The following is a 16,540-nucleotide window of genomic DNA, read 5'->3' as shown; positions in this document are numbered from 1 at the left end:
TGCAATTACCAGTTTTTGAAGGCTGTGGGTCAGCTGGCTGATTTGTGCTTAGTGTAACAATTAGGTCACCCACCAAATAGTCTTCCCCTACTAACTGAGGAGGCGGTCATTCTCTATAGGCCTCCCTGCTCTGCCCATCCAATTTAATGTTGTAATTGCCATGGGAATTTCAACTTGCTGTATGGGCACTCTACTCCATGCTAATTAAAGTTCCCTTCACTGGCTGTCACAGCTGTCCATGCTGATTAAACTTTCCATTCATTTAAGTAAGACAGCAGTGACTAGATCCATGCTAGAAACCATTCCTTTGAAGTGACAATCTGAATTCCTCAGACTTTATCACACTAGTCTATGCAGGCACTTCGGCTGCTGAGAAACTATTAATACAACATCACTTCCCCCATGCCTAACTTCTCATTGCATTTAATGTGATCTGTAATTTTCTGCCTCAAAATACCCCTCTCCACCCCTGGCCCTTGTCCTGTAGCTTTTTCTAAATAAGCACACAGAGTCTTAAGCTACAGCAGATAGATTTTTTTCCTCTCTCTGGCTCAGACTTCTGCTGCTGGAGAAGGGAGATCTGTTCATGTCTAGGATGATGCAAATTTTGACTGTGGCTGCTGACACTGGATTTGCAAGCTAATGCGTATGGGCTATGCTGCTTGTCACAGCCAGTGCAAGGATTAGTCATGGCTCAGCTTTGAAGTAAGCAGAGTGCTCAAGGGAATGGTCTTTACGAGGGCCACCAGCACAGCCCTCTTCAGCAGCAAAGCTGGTGATGGAAAAGGCATCTTATATTGGATGGTCCAGCCCTTTGGAGAGAGAGAGAGTACCCTGTAATGAATTGGCCTGTAGTTTGTGTAATCTGCTTTAAATATTCACAAGGACAAGAATCCCTTGAATATTGAACAAGTAGAATCTGCAGTTGGTAACTGCTCCTGATTAAGGGTTGTGCAAGTCTTGATCTTGTTGCTATTTGAGCCTGCTACAAGCATAGGCGTCTTTTCCCCCTTGCCACCAATTATAAAAATGTCTCCATATTGCAGTTTCTAAGGCTAAAATGTCAGAAAATTTCAATGATGCTCATTATTCTTTACACTCAGCTTAAGCCCTCCTTTTCTTATCTGAATGTCTTTCCTAAGTATATTGACATCAGAATAATCTGTCATCTTCTTCACTTATTGCAACTCTAGGCTGTTATCCCAGCTGTGGCATTCCCAAAATACCTTATTTACAAATGGATTTCAGCAGCTAGAACCTCTTTACTGCAGTGTAGCTGCCATCTCTTCCCAAAGTTCATCTGTTCTGCTCCTGCTTTAGGCAGGAACTGGAGACTGATGCAAGCACAGAATAATTTTAACTACTAAGATGTAAACTACATACCTTATTTATCATTTTAAATACTGTAATTACTCCTTAAAATTAGACTGTTATCAGCACTGTCATGGGCCTGATGAATAGTGTTAGCTTTCCCCATGTGTGATGGAAACCAGTTAGTTACTGGATGCTTTAAATATTTACCTGTGTCAAAAAGGCTCAATCCAGGTTTCCACGAGTCTGTTTCCATTGCTTTCACACATGAAAGAGAAGAAAAATTATTACTGAAAATAATAGAATTGCTAGAGATTACAAAACTCTGACTTCATTTAGAAATGGTCAATTCATACAATGAATTATCATTAACAAGTAGGACCTAAGGAAATCAGTAAACCTGGAAACCTTTATGCACACATTTGAAGCCATATTTAGGAGCCTTGTATCACTGCTTCCAGAGCACTAATCTTTTTCATTATTTTAAATAGGCCTCTTTAGATCTGTTTTTGTCTTGTTCCTCTAAATTGTATTGACACTGAGGCAAGTATACTGACTTCAGTATACTTTTGCTTGGCTTAGATTGTTTTCCACTGAAAATCTCCAAGTACTTCTCATCTATGGATTTTTCTGTTCCCTCAACCCTTCCAAATACAAATAATTTGTCTACATTTTGCTTGTAGCCTATCAGGCATGGAAAACTTAATCAAAATTGCTGCTTTCACAAATAAACCCCAAAGCGTCTGTTTTTGGCATCTGTTGAAGAAGTTTCTCAAAAAGTGATGTTTTGTTCTGTGTTACAGCCAGATGAAAGCCCTTGCAGCTGACTAGGACAAGAACAGTACCAAGGAGCACTGGTGAGATCCTTGGCCCTTGACAGTCCATCTCCAGGTTTGTTCAGAGTGGTTTACAAATACATATATCTCAGGCCCATTGAATCTCTACTGTCTCCCATACCTGAGTTTGCCTATGCAGACTGGCAGCTGGTGCAGGCTTGCCTAGAGCCAGTGGGTGAACCACAATGTAGGTTTGGAAAAAGTCGTGGGCTTGCCAGAGTCGTCTAGCCTAGCGAGAGCACTGACCTTGCCCTTAGGTTGCCATCCCAGCAAGGAGCTATCAGCTTCTCTTTGGGAGGGAAACTCGTTGCATGAGACAGATGGCTGAATAAGATGTGTGGTCTCCCTTAGGGTATGAGGAACTCCGTCATGTTTCATTGTTAGGTGATTTTTCCAGACCCTTCTTATGCTGAGCACTGGTTAGATACCCTATGAAGAATCTGAAAACTCAGTAAAGTGAAGGGCTGAGAAGTTAGGCATGATACACCCAGAAGTTTTGCTGTGAATTTGCTTAGAGGGAGAAGTAGGGTGAAGGAAGGTAGGGTAACAGGGAAGGAAACAGGAGGAAAGACAGAATGAATATTCCTAATTTATCATCCAGCTGGGCAGGGTTGTTTGCCAGAATATTGTACATCCAGCAGCAGAGTCATGAGGAAACAGCAGCTGGAGCTAGGGGTACTGGTTGCAGAGCAGGAGGACCCTATCCATAGAGAAGAGCTGCTGCTCATTTGTTATCAGTGGCCAATGTGCCTCCTGAATGCTGTCACTGAGAACAACAGATTTCAGTGAAATGGGCTTGTGAGTAGATAATCTCAAAAGGTGTGCTTCACCCTCCTGGGGCTGAGAAATGTCCAGTGACTGTAAAAAAGAAAAGATTCCTGTGAGGCTACTTTCAGGCTGACCAGCTGAAGAATACAGCCAAGGAGCAAACCATGAAGACCCTCACGCTTCCTGAGAATTCTGTACAAATATGTTGCTCTCTGAGTTGCAAGGGGGAAAGGTGCTTAAAGCAGTAGGAACTCCACGGCACATGAAACCAGGCAAAGAGCTGTGCAAAGACCGGCCAGGTCTGTGTAAGCACGGATGTGAGCTTACAGACCACGAGCAAGGGAACGTGCCTGTCCAACTTAGCACAGGTCTGTGTCTGCTGCCAGCTCGTTGCCAGGGACTATCCTCAGTGACTGTGGCGCAGGCTCCTCTGACTTCTCTGACTGTTTAAGCTTAAAAAAGACAGGCAGATGCTTTTTGGTAACTCCAGGAAAAGACTGCTTTTTGTCAGTAGGAGCAATGCTGAAGTTTTTCTACATTGACTCTTCTCAAGAACCACTTCAACTTGGACAGCGGGTGCTGTAGTGTGTCCAAACCCCTACGGGTGAGGCTGTCTTTGCTGCTTTGAGCAGGCTTCTCATGGCTCACACTCTTTTAAAACTTTCTGTGGTGAGAAAGCCCCTGTTTTTTCCTTCTTAATGAAGAAAAGCATTAGATAAGTGCCAAGGGGTTTGGGCTGACTGCAAATATACAGAACAGACAACTTTCTGAGTGACCTGTAAATCCAGGTAAATCTCTATTTCTTTATGTAGTCCTAGATGCATATCAAAGCAAGCTCTCGATGAAATGCATAACTGAAAGGGAAAATTTTTATTCTTTATAAGTAGCTGGGGATTTTTTTTTCACCTGATGCTCATAAAAATCAAGGGTTGATTTTTAAAATACTTCAAGACTGGTCTTCAAAAAAAAAAAAAAAAAAGACACCACTACCACATTCTCCAGTATAATTGTCTTGAAAAAGATTCTGGCCTAAGTGAGTATAGGAATTCAAGAGACTAATGTGCATTGTTAAGTGCTTGGAAGAGTTGAGACCTTCTGAAGAATCTACAGCAAGAAGCTGTGCAGGCAACCGGTGTGTCAGGGTGGTTGTTTTCCCAGCACACCCTTTTGCTAACCTGAGCCGATGAGAGGAAGTTCCTCGACAGCCTGGCCAAACCCACAGAACTGATCACTGTTGTTTGCAGAGCAGCATGTGCACACTTGGTAGGATCAAGAAAAACAACTCTCCTTTCCAAGAAAGCATAGGAGTTGTTCAGGAATTTCCCTTTGATCGTTAGAAAAATTGGCTGCTTGGAAGCAACAAATTCAAGCTGCCAAAACCTGGGCTGAAAAAAAGATTGGGGCTCATTGGGAATACAGCAAGTATGTGTTTGTGGGTTTTTGCCTTCTTGTTCTGTGGTGGAGAAAACAGAATCATACATGATGGAAAATTTGTGCTTTGTAATCATATCTGGGGGGACCTCAAGGTGCCTTAAGCAATTAGGTGGAGTCAAACTCTGACTTCGATTTAAACAAAACTCAGCACTGTGTTCCCCTGCCTCTCTGGCAAACCTGAGGGTTATTCAGCACATCCTTTGGTCCAGGTGTTACGGCTCTTCCTATTTCAGCTCCCTCAGGAAGGCAGGTTTGACACCACAGGCTATCCCTGCCCTATATCTGGTGACATATACTTAGTGCATTACCAAGAGTGGCATGTTTACAGGCAATATATTTGCTCTGCTGTTCTCACAGGCAAATGTTGCCTCCCCTCTAAAGGTGGGCACTGGATCTTAACAAGGGCAAAAGGAGTTGAGGGAGCACAAAGCCTGTGAGATTAGGACAAAAAAAAAAAAAAGGAATGGCTGTGATATCAGTATGGCCAAAAGGATATGAGAAAGACAAACAGGGATGGAAACCACAGGGAAGAGGAGGAGACTGAAACAAGGAGTAGAGGTATAAAAGTGAGGGAACAGGGTAAATCTTAGGAGGAGGAGGAGGAGTGTATCCATTTTAAATATGCTGCAGCTAAGTCAACTACAAATTGCCATTTTGATGGGGAGATTGCTGGGTAAACTCATTTGGCCTGTATTATCCAGAAAGTCCTACTGCATAATAATGTCCTCTGACCTTAACATTAATGACCGCTTCGCTCTCTCCCGTTGCAATACCCCTCCTGTGCTTCCCAGCTCTCACCAAAGCCCTCAGGGCCCTGGGGCCACCCTCAGGCTCTGCAGCCTCTCCTTCCCCAGGGGGTTTGGCTGCCTGTGCTCAAGGTCAGCTCCACCTCAGCACAGCTATGTCGCCCTGGCCCAGGCTTGGGTGCAACAGTGAGCAAGGGCTGTGAGGGAGATAGGGCTGCAGGAAGCATCCATGGGGGCCCCCACCCATGCTGGTCAGGGACAGCACTTAAGTGCATACCCTTGCCTTTACTTGTTGCGTTTGTGCCTAGTCTTGTACTTCGCTATCCTGGTCTTGACCTTGCCTTGCTGGTCTGGTGTCCTGCCTCAGCTGGTCAGACCTGCCTCATTGCTGGGGACTTGCCTGGCAGCCTGGGCTGTCTGCTGGCCCCAGGTACCGCCACTGGACCTGCGCTGCTCTTCTGGTTGGGGCTCTGTGTGTCTGCAGTCCTTGTCAGTGAGGGGCAGCCCTGCCTCCCCTGCTGCCACCCCGGCTCCCATCCCTCACCCTGCTCTAGCTGTTCCAGGGCAAAATTGCTCTCTGAGAAACTTTGCTGTCCTGCCGACGGAGAGTTAGTGTTTGTATGTACACAAAACGCTCTGGAGGCCCGGGAAGCTGTCAGTGGCCTTGCAGAGCACCCACTGATGGGGCTGCTTGCTGGTGAAGGATGGTGAATTGCACATCCAGGGACAAAAAAAAATACAGGTGATGTTTCTATGCTCGGTATTAAAGGCAACCTCTACAGTCGCAATCAGCCTGGAGGCAACTTGGAAAACAGGAACAGAATATTTAGCTCTGCAGACCTGGTAGCCTGCACAGAGCTGTTTTTTTATTCCTCATTTTAACTAACAAATAAGGAAAACTGCAAACACTGCTGTAGATGTTGGTTCCCACGGCCTGAAACAACAGCTTGCCAGCGACAGAGCTCTCCTTTGCCTTTTGCATTCAGGAAGCTGCTAGTTGGCATTCAGTGTGTGAGGCTTGTCCTGGTCTTCCTCCAGGACACAAGAAAATGACCTGTGGTGTTGCTTGCAGGCTAATTTTGGGTTGCTGAAATTATGAAAGAGAGCGCAGAGAACCTGCTGCTAGCAAACTTGCTCACCCAGGTGGGCTGGAGAGCCGGCGGCCCTCCAGAAGGCGGCAACAGGCTCTTGGTGCTGAGTACCTGCATGATCTGACAAAGATGCAAGAGGTTAGACACCAGTGGGTGAGAAGAGAGAAGCACAATCACAAGGGACGTGGTGGCTCCAAACTGTCTCTCTGCATGTTTTCAAATCAAATGGAAAAGGAAGATGGAAGCTATGGATTTTAAAAAAAGGAATTTAAAAACTGAAAGAGGTTAGCAGAAGCAGAAGAAAAGAGTTTAAATGTTAGTAGGTGCTAGGCAGTGTAGCTGTACACCTGTGCATTGGAACAAGTGGTAGTGGGGCCTGAGATGCTGATCCTGCTCAGGGCCTGGAAACCGAAAGCACGCATCTCTCAGGGTCAGGCCTTCATCCCCCAAACAAAGTTCCCTTCTCATTTTGCAACTGCAAATGTTGTAAAAGACCTTTATAACTGGTTTTAGAATTCTATTTTAAGAACAATTCTAATTTTAATTATTCCTGTTTCTTTTTTTTTTCCTAAAAGTTACACTACTGTCACACTATAAAGCGTTATAGCTGTTCTCACTACATCCTGCTACAAATGTGGTCAGGTGTGAAAAACAGCATGTTACTGTGTGACTCAGTGGATGTGAGTGGTGGAACTAGCTACAGGGAGGAATTAGAGAAGGGATTGTAATGCCTTTACCTGTATTGGGTCGTAAAATATTCCTGTTACTTGCAGAGGTGGAAGCTCCCCTAAATGCTTTGAAAATATTATATCAGTTAGTACATGTAACTTAAATACAAGGTTTTCTAGTATTTCAACAATAAAAATTACTAGTGGTTACTGATTTAAGACATACCTGTATTCTGTCCTCTTCCTTGTGCAGCCTGAACCTGTCCTAAGTAGACATCAAAATGGAAGAGTGTGACATACACCATGTTTGCTTCAAGACTGCTTCTACCTGAGTTTTCGCTGAGTCTCATTGTATGGCTGTCAGAGTTAATGGCTCATATATAGAGAGTTTTCATTAATTTACTTTCTTAAACATTAACTCTGTATATTTTGAGCCAGCTTAAAGGAAGCATTGCCTTGCTCTGTCTGTCATATACATTAGCTTAGTTAACATTCCCTTCAGTTATGGATATTACTTGTACAGGTCTCTGGTCTGCATTTAAAAGGTTTGTAGTTACTGCTGTGATGTGCTTTCCCTTATAACTTTCCTTCTGTCACTCACACTGGCTATCTATGTTTATTTCTATTTCAGTACCAGCCAATTGTTCTGGTTGTGTAAGGAAGGTTAAAAAAAGCCCCAAACACCAAACAACCCCCCAGGCCAGATGCTACCCTTTCTGCAGAGAGTGAGTGGGCACAAGCAAGCAGGCAGACTGTAAATACTTAGACAATGACAAAAATAATGTGGGAGGATTCATGTGTCTGAAATGTCTTCACCAGTATCTGCACAAAAGGCTTTTTTTTTTTAAGGTGATTTGGTTATTAAATTCCCATTGTTCAAAAATTCTAAAGGTTCAAAGCATTTGCAGATGAAAACCATGTCTTTAATCATGCCTTTCATTTCATTAATTATTCTTAAGAAGCTGGTTAACAAAGCTATCCTTTAACAAGCCTTTATTCATTAGTTTCCCAGAAAGATTAATTCCAAAGCCTGGGGAAATCAGTGGGAATGTTTTAGCTGACTCCTGTGAAGGGGCCTCTGAGATATTTTCACCAATAAGATATCATGAACGAGATCATTTTGAATGGTTGTCTCAGAAAACAGGAATTGCTGCTCCTTGGGAACGTGCTATTGCAAAATTAGGTGACAGCAAATACCTTGAGTTTGACCCAAAATCGAACCTTTACAGGCCACTGGGAACCCTTTGATGGGATTTCTAGGAGCTGTCCTGAGACCTTGTAAACTCCAGAAGCCAAAGAGATCCTGTTTGAGGAAATAACACGCTCATCTGCCAAAACAGGCAAGGCTGTACACTTGTAGCTCTGGCTCCAGGTGGACCATGGCTAGCCCAGGCTGAGTTTTCAGGATGTGGAAGGAAAAGTTTGCCTGTGCGGCAGTGTTGTATGTGGTTGTGCAGGGCACACTTTCCACGTGGGAGACTGGTGTGTGCCAAAAAGGTAGAAGAGAATTAACTCTGAGCTGAGAGCTCACCTTGTTCCAGGTTTGCCACAACTGAGCCTGAATGTGTATATAACACTCTACAAGGTCAATAGAAACAGAGTACAAGAGGGTAGGAGAGAGATTAGCTCAGTATCAGAAGTAATTTTTTCCACTTTTAAAATTAATTAATCCTACCCTCTACACACCTGTTACAACCTGGATTTCTCTCTATGCGCCTTTTGACCGTGCTGTGCCTCAGGGCTCTTCCACCTCGCTGTACCCCCACCCCCCCAAAGGCATGTTACCACCATCCCCCAGTAAGCTGGTTTCTGCCACGCCTTCATGGCTGAGGCAGACACAGTGGTGGAGGAGGAGTGGTGGTGGGGGCTGGATGCCCAGGTACTCCCTGCCTGATGCTTGGTTGCCAGCTCAGTGCTTCAGCACGGCACTGAGGACCGTGACATGGCTTATGACTGCAGTGTTCACAGGAGCACGGGATTTATTCCCAGTCCTTATCTAGGGTCCAAGCAGCTGTGCAAGAAAGGATTGCTTGAAGAGCTGGGATGGGAGAGAGCAAGTGGGTTTGTGGCCCTTGGGAGCATGTCTGGCTAACTGCTGTTGGAAAGAAGCAGAAGCTATCATTGCACCAGAGAGCAGCTGAAGTTAATGTTATGCTCAGAGCAGGAGAGAGTTTGCTTCCACTTTGAAAGCCAGCTGCCGTTGTTGCTTCCCCCTCAGGATTGTCCTTCACCATACACCGCACCGGTGAAGTGCTGCACTTGCTAGTAGGGCAGATAGGACTAAGCTGTCAAAAGTCACGCTAGTGCAGTCAGTGGTTTTTCATTTAGCAGTTTTGCCACATCGAGTCTTTAAAGCAGCGGTCCTGCAACACAGCACAGTCTCAGATTTTTTTCCTGTTTCTGTGTCTTTGACAAACAGAAGATAAAGAGGAAAGAACAGCAAGAGCTAGGACAGAGGGGTTTTGCCCCTGCTCTAATGCTCGAAGTAACAAGTCCTGCTTTTCTTTTGCCCCTCTGAACCTTTGCCAGTGCCAGTGGCTGGAAGTGGAAATACTGGAGCTAACAGCAGCCGCAGCCATGCTCATTCTGACTGTGCTCTATTTCAAGGTTATTTACTTTTGCAGTGTCTTTTGCAGGCAAGCTATCAATGCCCTGTGAGAGATGGAACTGCGAGTCCCTGTGAGCCAAGCTGGACAAGAGAACATTTGATTCTGTCCAGTCAAACCAAACTCTGGTTAAGGCCAACAGCATCACCAGAAACTCTGGCCTGAATAATAGGAGTGAGTCCTAAAGGCTCCTCAGACAGAGAAAAACTCATAAACTGCTTTTTGTATTATCATTGCTTCAAAACTATTTGTACTTTCTGTATTTTTTTAGCTGGCTCTTATCTTCTAGAATCAAGAATAGATCAGAAGAATTCAGGAAGCCAGATACCAAGTACAGGCATGCTGGACATGGTCCTAGGAGCGAAGTCTGTGGAATCCAAAGTAGGTCTCCACCACTCTTCCAGCTCACAATAACCTGTCCCTAAGTCTGATCACTTTAATCTTTATGGAGTTAATTTAAGCTTAGAACCTCAGTAAAGAATATTGTGAAGAAAGATAGATCCAAATTGCAATTAAGTGACCAGTGAAAGACTTGAAAAAGTGAGTGCTTTTTTTTTTTTTGTTCTTTTTTTTTTTTTTTTTTTGACTGAAGGTTTGGTCTTATTAAAGACAAATACAACCTTCCCACTGATTTTCCGTGTTGCCGGAACTTTACCCTCAACATGCATCTCTCACTGACTGGGGAACCTCAAGCAGGGTTTCCAAATTGCTAGTAAAGACAATAATGGCCTCTTCTGTGCTCAGCCTGCAGGGGAGAGGAAATAGAAAAGAGAGCAACAAGCAGGACCAGGTTTACAGGCACATTAGATACCAAATGATGCAGATTCCCACTGAATTTAAAACCGTTTGAATTGTGTTGGCACTTCTGTAAATCCCACCATACACATACCTGCACGTGTGACTTGGTCCCCTCTAACTCCTGCCCTTATTTTGGGCTTGCAGCTAAATTTGTCTTAATAATCTTTCCCTCAAGCCCTGAGTTGCCCAGAAGATACCTGCCCAGCCGTGTGTTTGGCTCTGAATGACTTGGCAGCAGGGACAGCCACAGTTATGTATGTGAGAGCAAAGCCGAGCTCAAGGCGCTCAGAAATAGCGACAGAGCATAAAACCTAATGATGGCCCAGCTCCCTTTTCACTCAAAAACAATCATATCCCATGCTCAGGAACTTGCAAACAGTTGAGAATATTCTCTTTTACTTTACTGCACAGCTAAGCAATTACACATTTTATGGGAAAACACCTCTAAATACTTGCATTGCAGGCTGTGGGCTGGAATGGGAGCAGTCTTCTGGATCAAGATGTGGAACTCTGAGGAGCTGCTACTCTGCTGTCAATTCCACGACTGGCATGCCAGGAATAACATCACATTTATGCCAGACTCAGAACCACAGCCTGAGGTTTTTGAAAAAGCATTGGTTTAGCGTAAGTTGGCATTTCAGATCTCTCAGCCCTAAGTTTAGATGGCTATGCAGCACTCTGCATCATATATCTTACAACCAAATCAAGTCTCCCTTTCAGAAAGACAGAAGGAAGCAATAGGAAAACACGATTCAGACAGCACAAGCTTTGTCTCAAGTGTTGCGAAACCCAGCATTTGTCAAGGCTGAAATGCACAGTATTCACTAGAAAGGCTTCCCCAGAGCCTTGAGTAATCAGCATCTCTGACATTCAGGCCAAGTGTCTGTTTTTCAGTTTAAATCCAGTCTTGGATGCAGTCATTGAGTTTGCTGAGGCTTGAAAGGTTATTGAATCATTGCTGCCTTAAAGTACACTACTGCATGCCTTGTGGCACATACTTCTTCACCATACTTACTTGATGCTGCAGCTACCACAGATGAGTATGCTGGGTGGATGCTGCTAGAACCTAAAAATAAGAGATTTTAATTTTTAGTTATTGAACGAAAACCCCCCAATGTTAATGAATAAGAATAAACAGAGAAGAAAAGGTTAAGGAAAACTAGGTGTGCAAAAATCATATGAGAATTCCTTCACAGTGTTTTAATCTTTAAAATCCAAAAGCTGTTGCAAAAAAATATGTAACAACTTTCATTCATTGAAAGTTATCACAGAATTAATTCTAAAATGAATCTTGACCTATTTGTTGAACTCTCAGCCCAGACATGTGAATCAAAGTACTGAAAATCATGACAGCACTTGGGGATGGAGACCTTACTCCCCCATGAATCAATTTATATGCCAGAATAAAGACCATCTGTAGTTGTACTGCTTACTGCAGATGACCTCTGATGTCAGAGAATCTACACATGTTTGGGTTTATGTAAGACATGCTGCTTTTGTAGGTATCTTGAAGGCTATACCCCAGCTCTAACTCCAGCCCATCTGCTGGAATTAATTTCTTTATCCACTCCTAATATTTCTACATTGAATTGCTGAATTTGTGATTTACTAAATTATGGTATATTCAGCTGCATGTCTTGTTCCTTAAATTTTAGGAAAGCTGTAGGTCAGGAGGAAAGCAATTCAAGCATCCATGCTACTGACCTATATCTCTGACCCTATGCTCGAGTCCTGCTCGAGTCTTGGCTGCAGCTGCAACTGTTGTGGTTCTGGTTGTTGCAGATGTTGTGGTTGGCTTTGGTGTTGTGGTGGAAGGATCTGTCGTTGTGGTTGTTGGTGTTGGGGTTGTGGTGGCCATTTGTGTAGCTGGTGTCGGCACCGGAGATGTCTGATACTCTTTGTGGACTGCATCCCCTGTAGGAACATTGACACAATCACTGCAGCTGGATGTGTGACACGCATGGAAGCATCATTAATAGCACTCACTGTTTAAGGCAACCCAGACACTGGCATTCTCCTCAGGATGTCTACAAGCATCCTCATCTGTGGAGCCATTAGTGCCTCTGTGGCTGTGTGGCTGTGTAGCACATGTGTTTGTGTGACACAGTATCACACAGCTCTCCAGAGGGTGCTGACAACAGCCTGTTGTGGCCTTAGTGTTTCCCCTACACTTTCTCTGCTTTGGCCAGGAACACCTATCAACCTGACAGATGTCTTAGACCTATGAAATGATTCAGCCAGCCAGTTGCCGTTTCCATTTTGTCATCGTCTTTTCTCAGTGTAATTAAGCAGTTAGAAAGTCCATATAAATGGAAATCAGATGACATCTGGAAATGAAAGATGGCCATTCTGAGTCACAGACAAGAATAAAATATGTGTTGCCCACCACAGCACTGAAAAGCTTTTGGCAGAAAGACAGCTTTCAGGTAATGGTGACTGGGGAGTGGGTCAGAGCCGGAGCAGGGAGTGTTAGGGCTTTGGCTGAGGGGAGCCAGGGACAGCACCACCTGGGAGACGCCAGTTTCATCTAACTTTGACTCATCTCACGGTTGCTACTACTTTTAAAATGTATCATCTGTTGTGAGAACAGAGACAAATCTAGTTCCAGAATTTGTATCCTAAATATCCTTACATGAAATCGTTAACATGCTTACAGCTCTTTCAAGTCAATGTCTTGAAAAAGAGCCTTCACTGTTATCTTCTCCATCTTTCTGCAGAAAAACTGCCCTAAAATATAGTCCATGTTCACCTCAGTCTTATTCCTCTTCTCCCCACCCATAGCCCTGGGGATGCCCTGACATACTGTGTACACTGAAAGGGAATGGTGTGCAGTCTATTCATTGCTGCACAGCACAAGCTTGTATTTTATTGCTGGATGTTCTCCTTTTGGAAAGCATCCTCATGAAACTGTCTGGTGGATTAATTACCACCTAATGCTAGCCAGTGAAAAACTCAGATCTCAGACAGTTTTAATGGGATAATGCTGAAAGAGAGCTCAGAAGAAAAACAAAACAACTCAGCTGAAAAAATCAGTGTGAATGGCTCTCTTTGGGGTGAACAGTGCCCTGCTCCAGGCTTCTGCACTAAAAGAAAGAAGACAGAGGGCAAAGCGAGTCTTCCCCTGCGGTCTGGTGCTGCTGGAGCAGGGAGCAGGCACATCAGCTGCATTTATACCACAGGCTGCAATGAGCAAGGAAGTTGGGAGCTAACAGTATTAGCAGAAAATCCAAGGAAGCAGCACAGTAAGAGCAGAGAAAAGATGTTGCCTTGGTGCATGTTGGCTGTATTTCTGATGGAGCCTTTAAAAAAACAGGAGGGCTCTCAAGGGCTAGCTGTTCCCAATGCTCCTGCAGGCAGGGTGCCCATCTCCCTCACAGTACCTTCAAAGGGTTTGCAAGGCACATGCCCTGCAAAGGAAATTGCCAAGAGCTGTAATGCAGGCTTTGGAAGCTCAGGGCACCTGAACTCACCCAAAGCACAGGCAGAAATTAAACTGAGAGGGTGTCCTCTCTTCTCTGAATTGGCACATGCCCTTCAAGCACTGCCACAGGTGCTCATGTACTGGGGTTGGTTTGATGTGAAAGAGGCTGTAGAGGGGAGGTTGGATGGGGGAGGTGAAGTTGTATGTGTTACCAGTGTCGAACGGCTTCCTATAAACATCTGCAGGCAGCTTAGACTGGGAGAGATACTGTAAAAGACACCAAGATCCCCAACGCATACCTTGTTCTGATGCTTTTTCTGATGCATTAGCGGTATCTGTACTCTTCATAGCTTTTAGGTCTTGCTCTGGCTTTTTAGGATCTGAAGCAAAATTAAGGACATTAGGAAATGCAGCTCTTGGAGAAAATAATGTGTGTCTCCTATTTAGAGATTATAAGTCCCAAAAGGGAAGGTATCCTGTCACCTGAATTAGACAGGTCAGTCGGTCTAATCAGAGCTTTCTCATCAAGTGAGAAAAAGTGATGGCTGGGTACCTGAGAGAGTAGTCACCCCATATTTTTGGTGCCAGATTTAGGCATTTTTACTGCCCAAAAGCTCCTGCCAATGTCAATAGAATTTCTGAAGTAATAAATATGTTTTTTTACCACTAGTAAACCAATACTTGTAAGATTAATGCATCATGTTGTTGATTTTTCCTCTAAGGAGAAACGTGTTCTGAGAATCAGGGTCACAGGGTGTGTGGGGTGTTTGGGGCATACTAGCTAACATGCAATATTTCAGTTACTAATTCACACTCAGATGTAGTTCTTGTTTGCCCGACATCGTCAGATCATTATGGGGCCAAATCCTGAAGGCCACAGACTGGCTTAGAAGGAAAAAGAAGGGGGGTTTTGTCCTTTTTTTCATCTAAGATCCAAAGTCATCAAGGTACTTGGAACATTTGTTACAGTTCATTTACTGCTACCCTGCAAAAGAATCTGCCTCTGCTTTCATGTCTGACTGAGTACTGGAGGATTCTGAGCTTCTGTATTTTTCTCTTTAGCTATTTTGGCAGCATTGACCTATCTGGGAAATTACTCCAGACAATTGTTTCCTTAAAAATTGTATTATTTTTTCAAACAACAACTTTTGTTTGGTTTTTACCAGCTGTGAATAGTTACAATTTTGGGAAGGTTTTTCTTGCTATGCCCAGCATTTGGGAAACACTGTAACCACCAGCAGCATTTAAAGAAATGTCAGGCACTGTGAATCTCTGGCATCCCTCGGACAAGGACCAAAATTGCATCTCTGCCAGCCGATCAGCTGTGAAGCAGGATTTTTCACTGATCTGGCAGCGAGTGTAATTCTCAAAGGGCTGCCTTTACCTCCTACAGATAATGGATTTACATATCCAAGTGTGCAATGTGGTCTCTGTAATTTAAATCAGAAGAAAAAGGTAGCTTTTTAAAATTAAGAAAGAAGTAAGAAATCCTCTATCACAAGATGGCCCCAGCACTGTATTACAGAGATATTTATCTTAAGAGCAAGCAGTTTCTAGCAGAGAACAGCTGAGATTGCTAGGCTGAGGCAGCAGGGCTAAGGAGGGCTGACAGGGCCAAGTGGGGTTGGGGGAAGATGGGTTGTGACCATCAGATCTCTTTGGTACCTGTGGGACAGGGCTGGGCAAAGCAAAGCAGTGGTGTCCTCAGGTGCTGAGTTTGATGTAACAGTTGTTATTTGCTGCTTTGATCATCCTGGGTTTTCTCTGTGTGAATGCACAGTCTGTTGCTAGGATCTTAACATTTTCATTCACACTGTTTGATTCAAGAACAAAGTCAAAGCAACTACTTGCATCTTTGGTTTGCTGCAGGATCAGTATCCTGGTAGTTTGTTTGCATGTCTAGGATGTGATTTGATGATGCTCCCCATTCCTATACTGATTCTCACGTAATGTGGGCTTTAGCACTGGTGGAAGAAATCATTGCTTGCAGCCTGCTGAGCTCTACCCTGGCAGTGATTGTCCCTGTTCTGGTGTAAGGCGTTTGAGCTGATACTTCACGTGTGGGTACATTTGGGAATCATGAGGTGTGGTGTTATTGTTTCCTAGAAAAAACCAAAATTTCTAAGATACCGCCTTCCTTCTAGCAATGCATATTTGGGTCAGTAATTTCTGTGTACCTGGTTAAGACACATATACAAATCTGTACCCGTTTGATTGTAAATGCAGAGGTATTGCAAACTAAAAGTATGGCTTTGTGTGATGCATATTCCATCTGAACAACTACAGCATTCAGATGAAAATGTGCCTTTGTAGAAGTAAAAGCCTAAAGATGAGGAAAGAGCTCTGTACTTTGCTTCCATGGACCAAACAGTAGTGGGGAGAAAAGCAGGACTCCACATAACCTTGGTGTAGCCTTGGATGGATGCACCCACAGACAGGCCTCTGAGTTCATGGAGAAGATGCAGCTCATTTTATTATACCACAGCTCTCAGAGGATAAGCTCAGGCAGACTCAGGTTCAGAAAACAGCAAAAGAGCCATGTTAGGGAAGTGTGTAGTAGTACGAGACATTAATTTTGTTTTTGTTCACACCCCCAAGGAAGAGCCTGAACATTGCACAGTTGTTACAGGGGACACAAGCAAGTGACATTTCAGTGACGGAGGCACTTCACCTACACTTGAATATCAACTACCACCTGCTGTGATACTCTATCCAAGACCTCTGAAAACAACTACATTATTTAAACTGACTTGAGTCTTATAGAGGAGGATGCTGACTAAAATAGTTATACAGAGTAGTTCCTTATCACATCATCCTTAGCTAAAGCTGCAGTGCATTGCCATCTGTGTAATTAGTTTTAT

The 16,540-nt window shown here is 43.9% G+C and overlaps 1 protein-coding gene across 2 annotated transcripts in view; it reads right to left on the bottom strand.

Annotated features, from left to right (window-relative positions):
- VIT (vitrin) overlaps positions 1–16,540 on the bottom strand; it is a 57,565-nt gene that overhangs the window by 14,298 nt on the left and 26,727 nt on the right. Inside the window, exons 7-13 of one of the 2 annotated variants that reach the window (XM_064445868.1) lie at positions 13,979–14,059; positions 11,963–12,172; positions 11,274–11,324; positions 7,081–7,119; positions 6,924–6,980; positions 6,235–6,306; positions 1,522–1,569 (exon numbers count right to left, since the gene is read on the bottom strand). In XM_064445868.1, the coding sequence (XP_064301938.1) occupies positions 1,522–1,569; positions 6,235–6,306; positions 6,924–6,980; positions 7,081–7,119; positions 11,274–11,324; positions 11,963–12,172; positions 13,979–14,059 (558 nt within the window). The remainder of the gene's footprint in view (positions 1–1,521; positions 1,570–6,234; positions 6,307–6,923; positions 6,981–7,080; positions 7,120–11,273; positions 11,325–11,962; positions 12,173–13,978; positions 14,060–16,540) is intronic. The other variant, XM_064445870.1, reaches the window with a different exon arrangement.

Source organism: Phalacrocorax carbo, chromosome 3 (genome assembly GCF_963921805.1).
Source record: "Phalacrocorax carbo chromosome 3, bPhaCar2.1, whole genome shotgun sequence".
In the NCBI taxonomy this organism is placed as follows: domain Eukaryota; kingdom Metazoa; phylum Chordata; class Aves; order Suliformes; family Phalacrocoracidae; genus Phalacrocorax; species Phalacrocorax carbo.
Note: the sequence above shows the minus strand (reverse complement) of the source record. Positions and strands in the feature narration are given on the sequence as shown.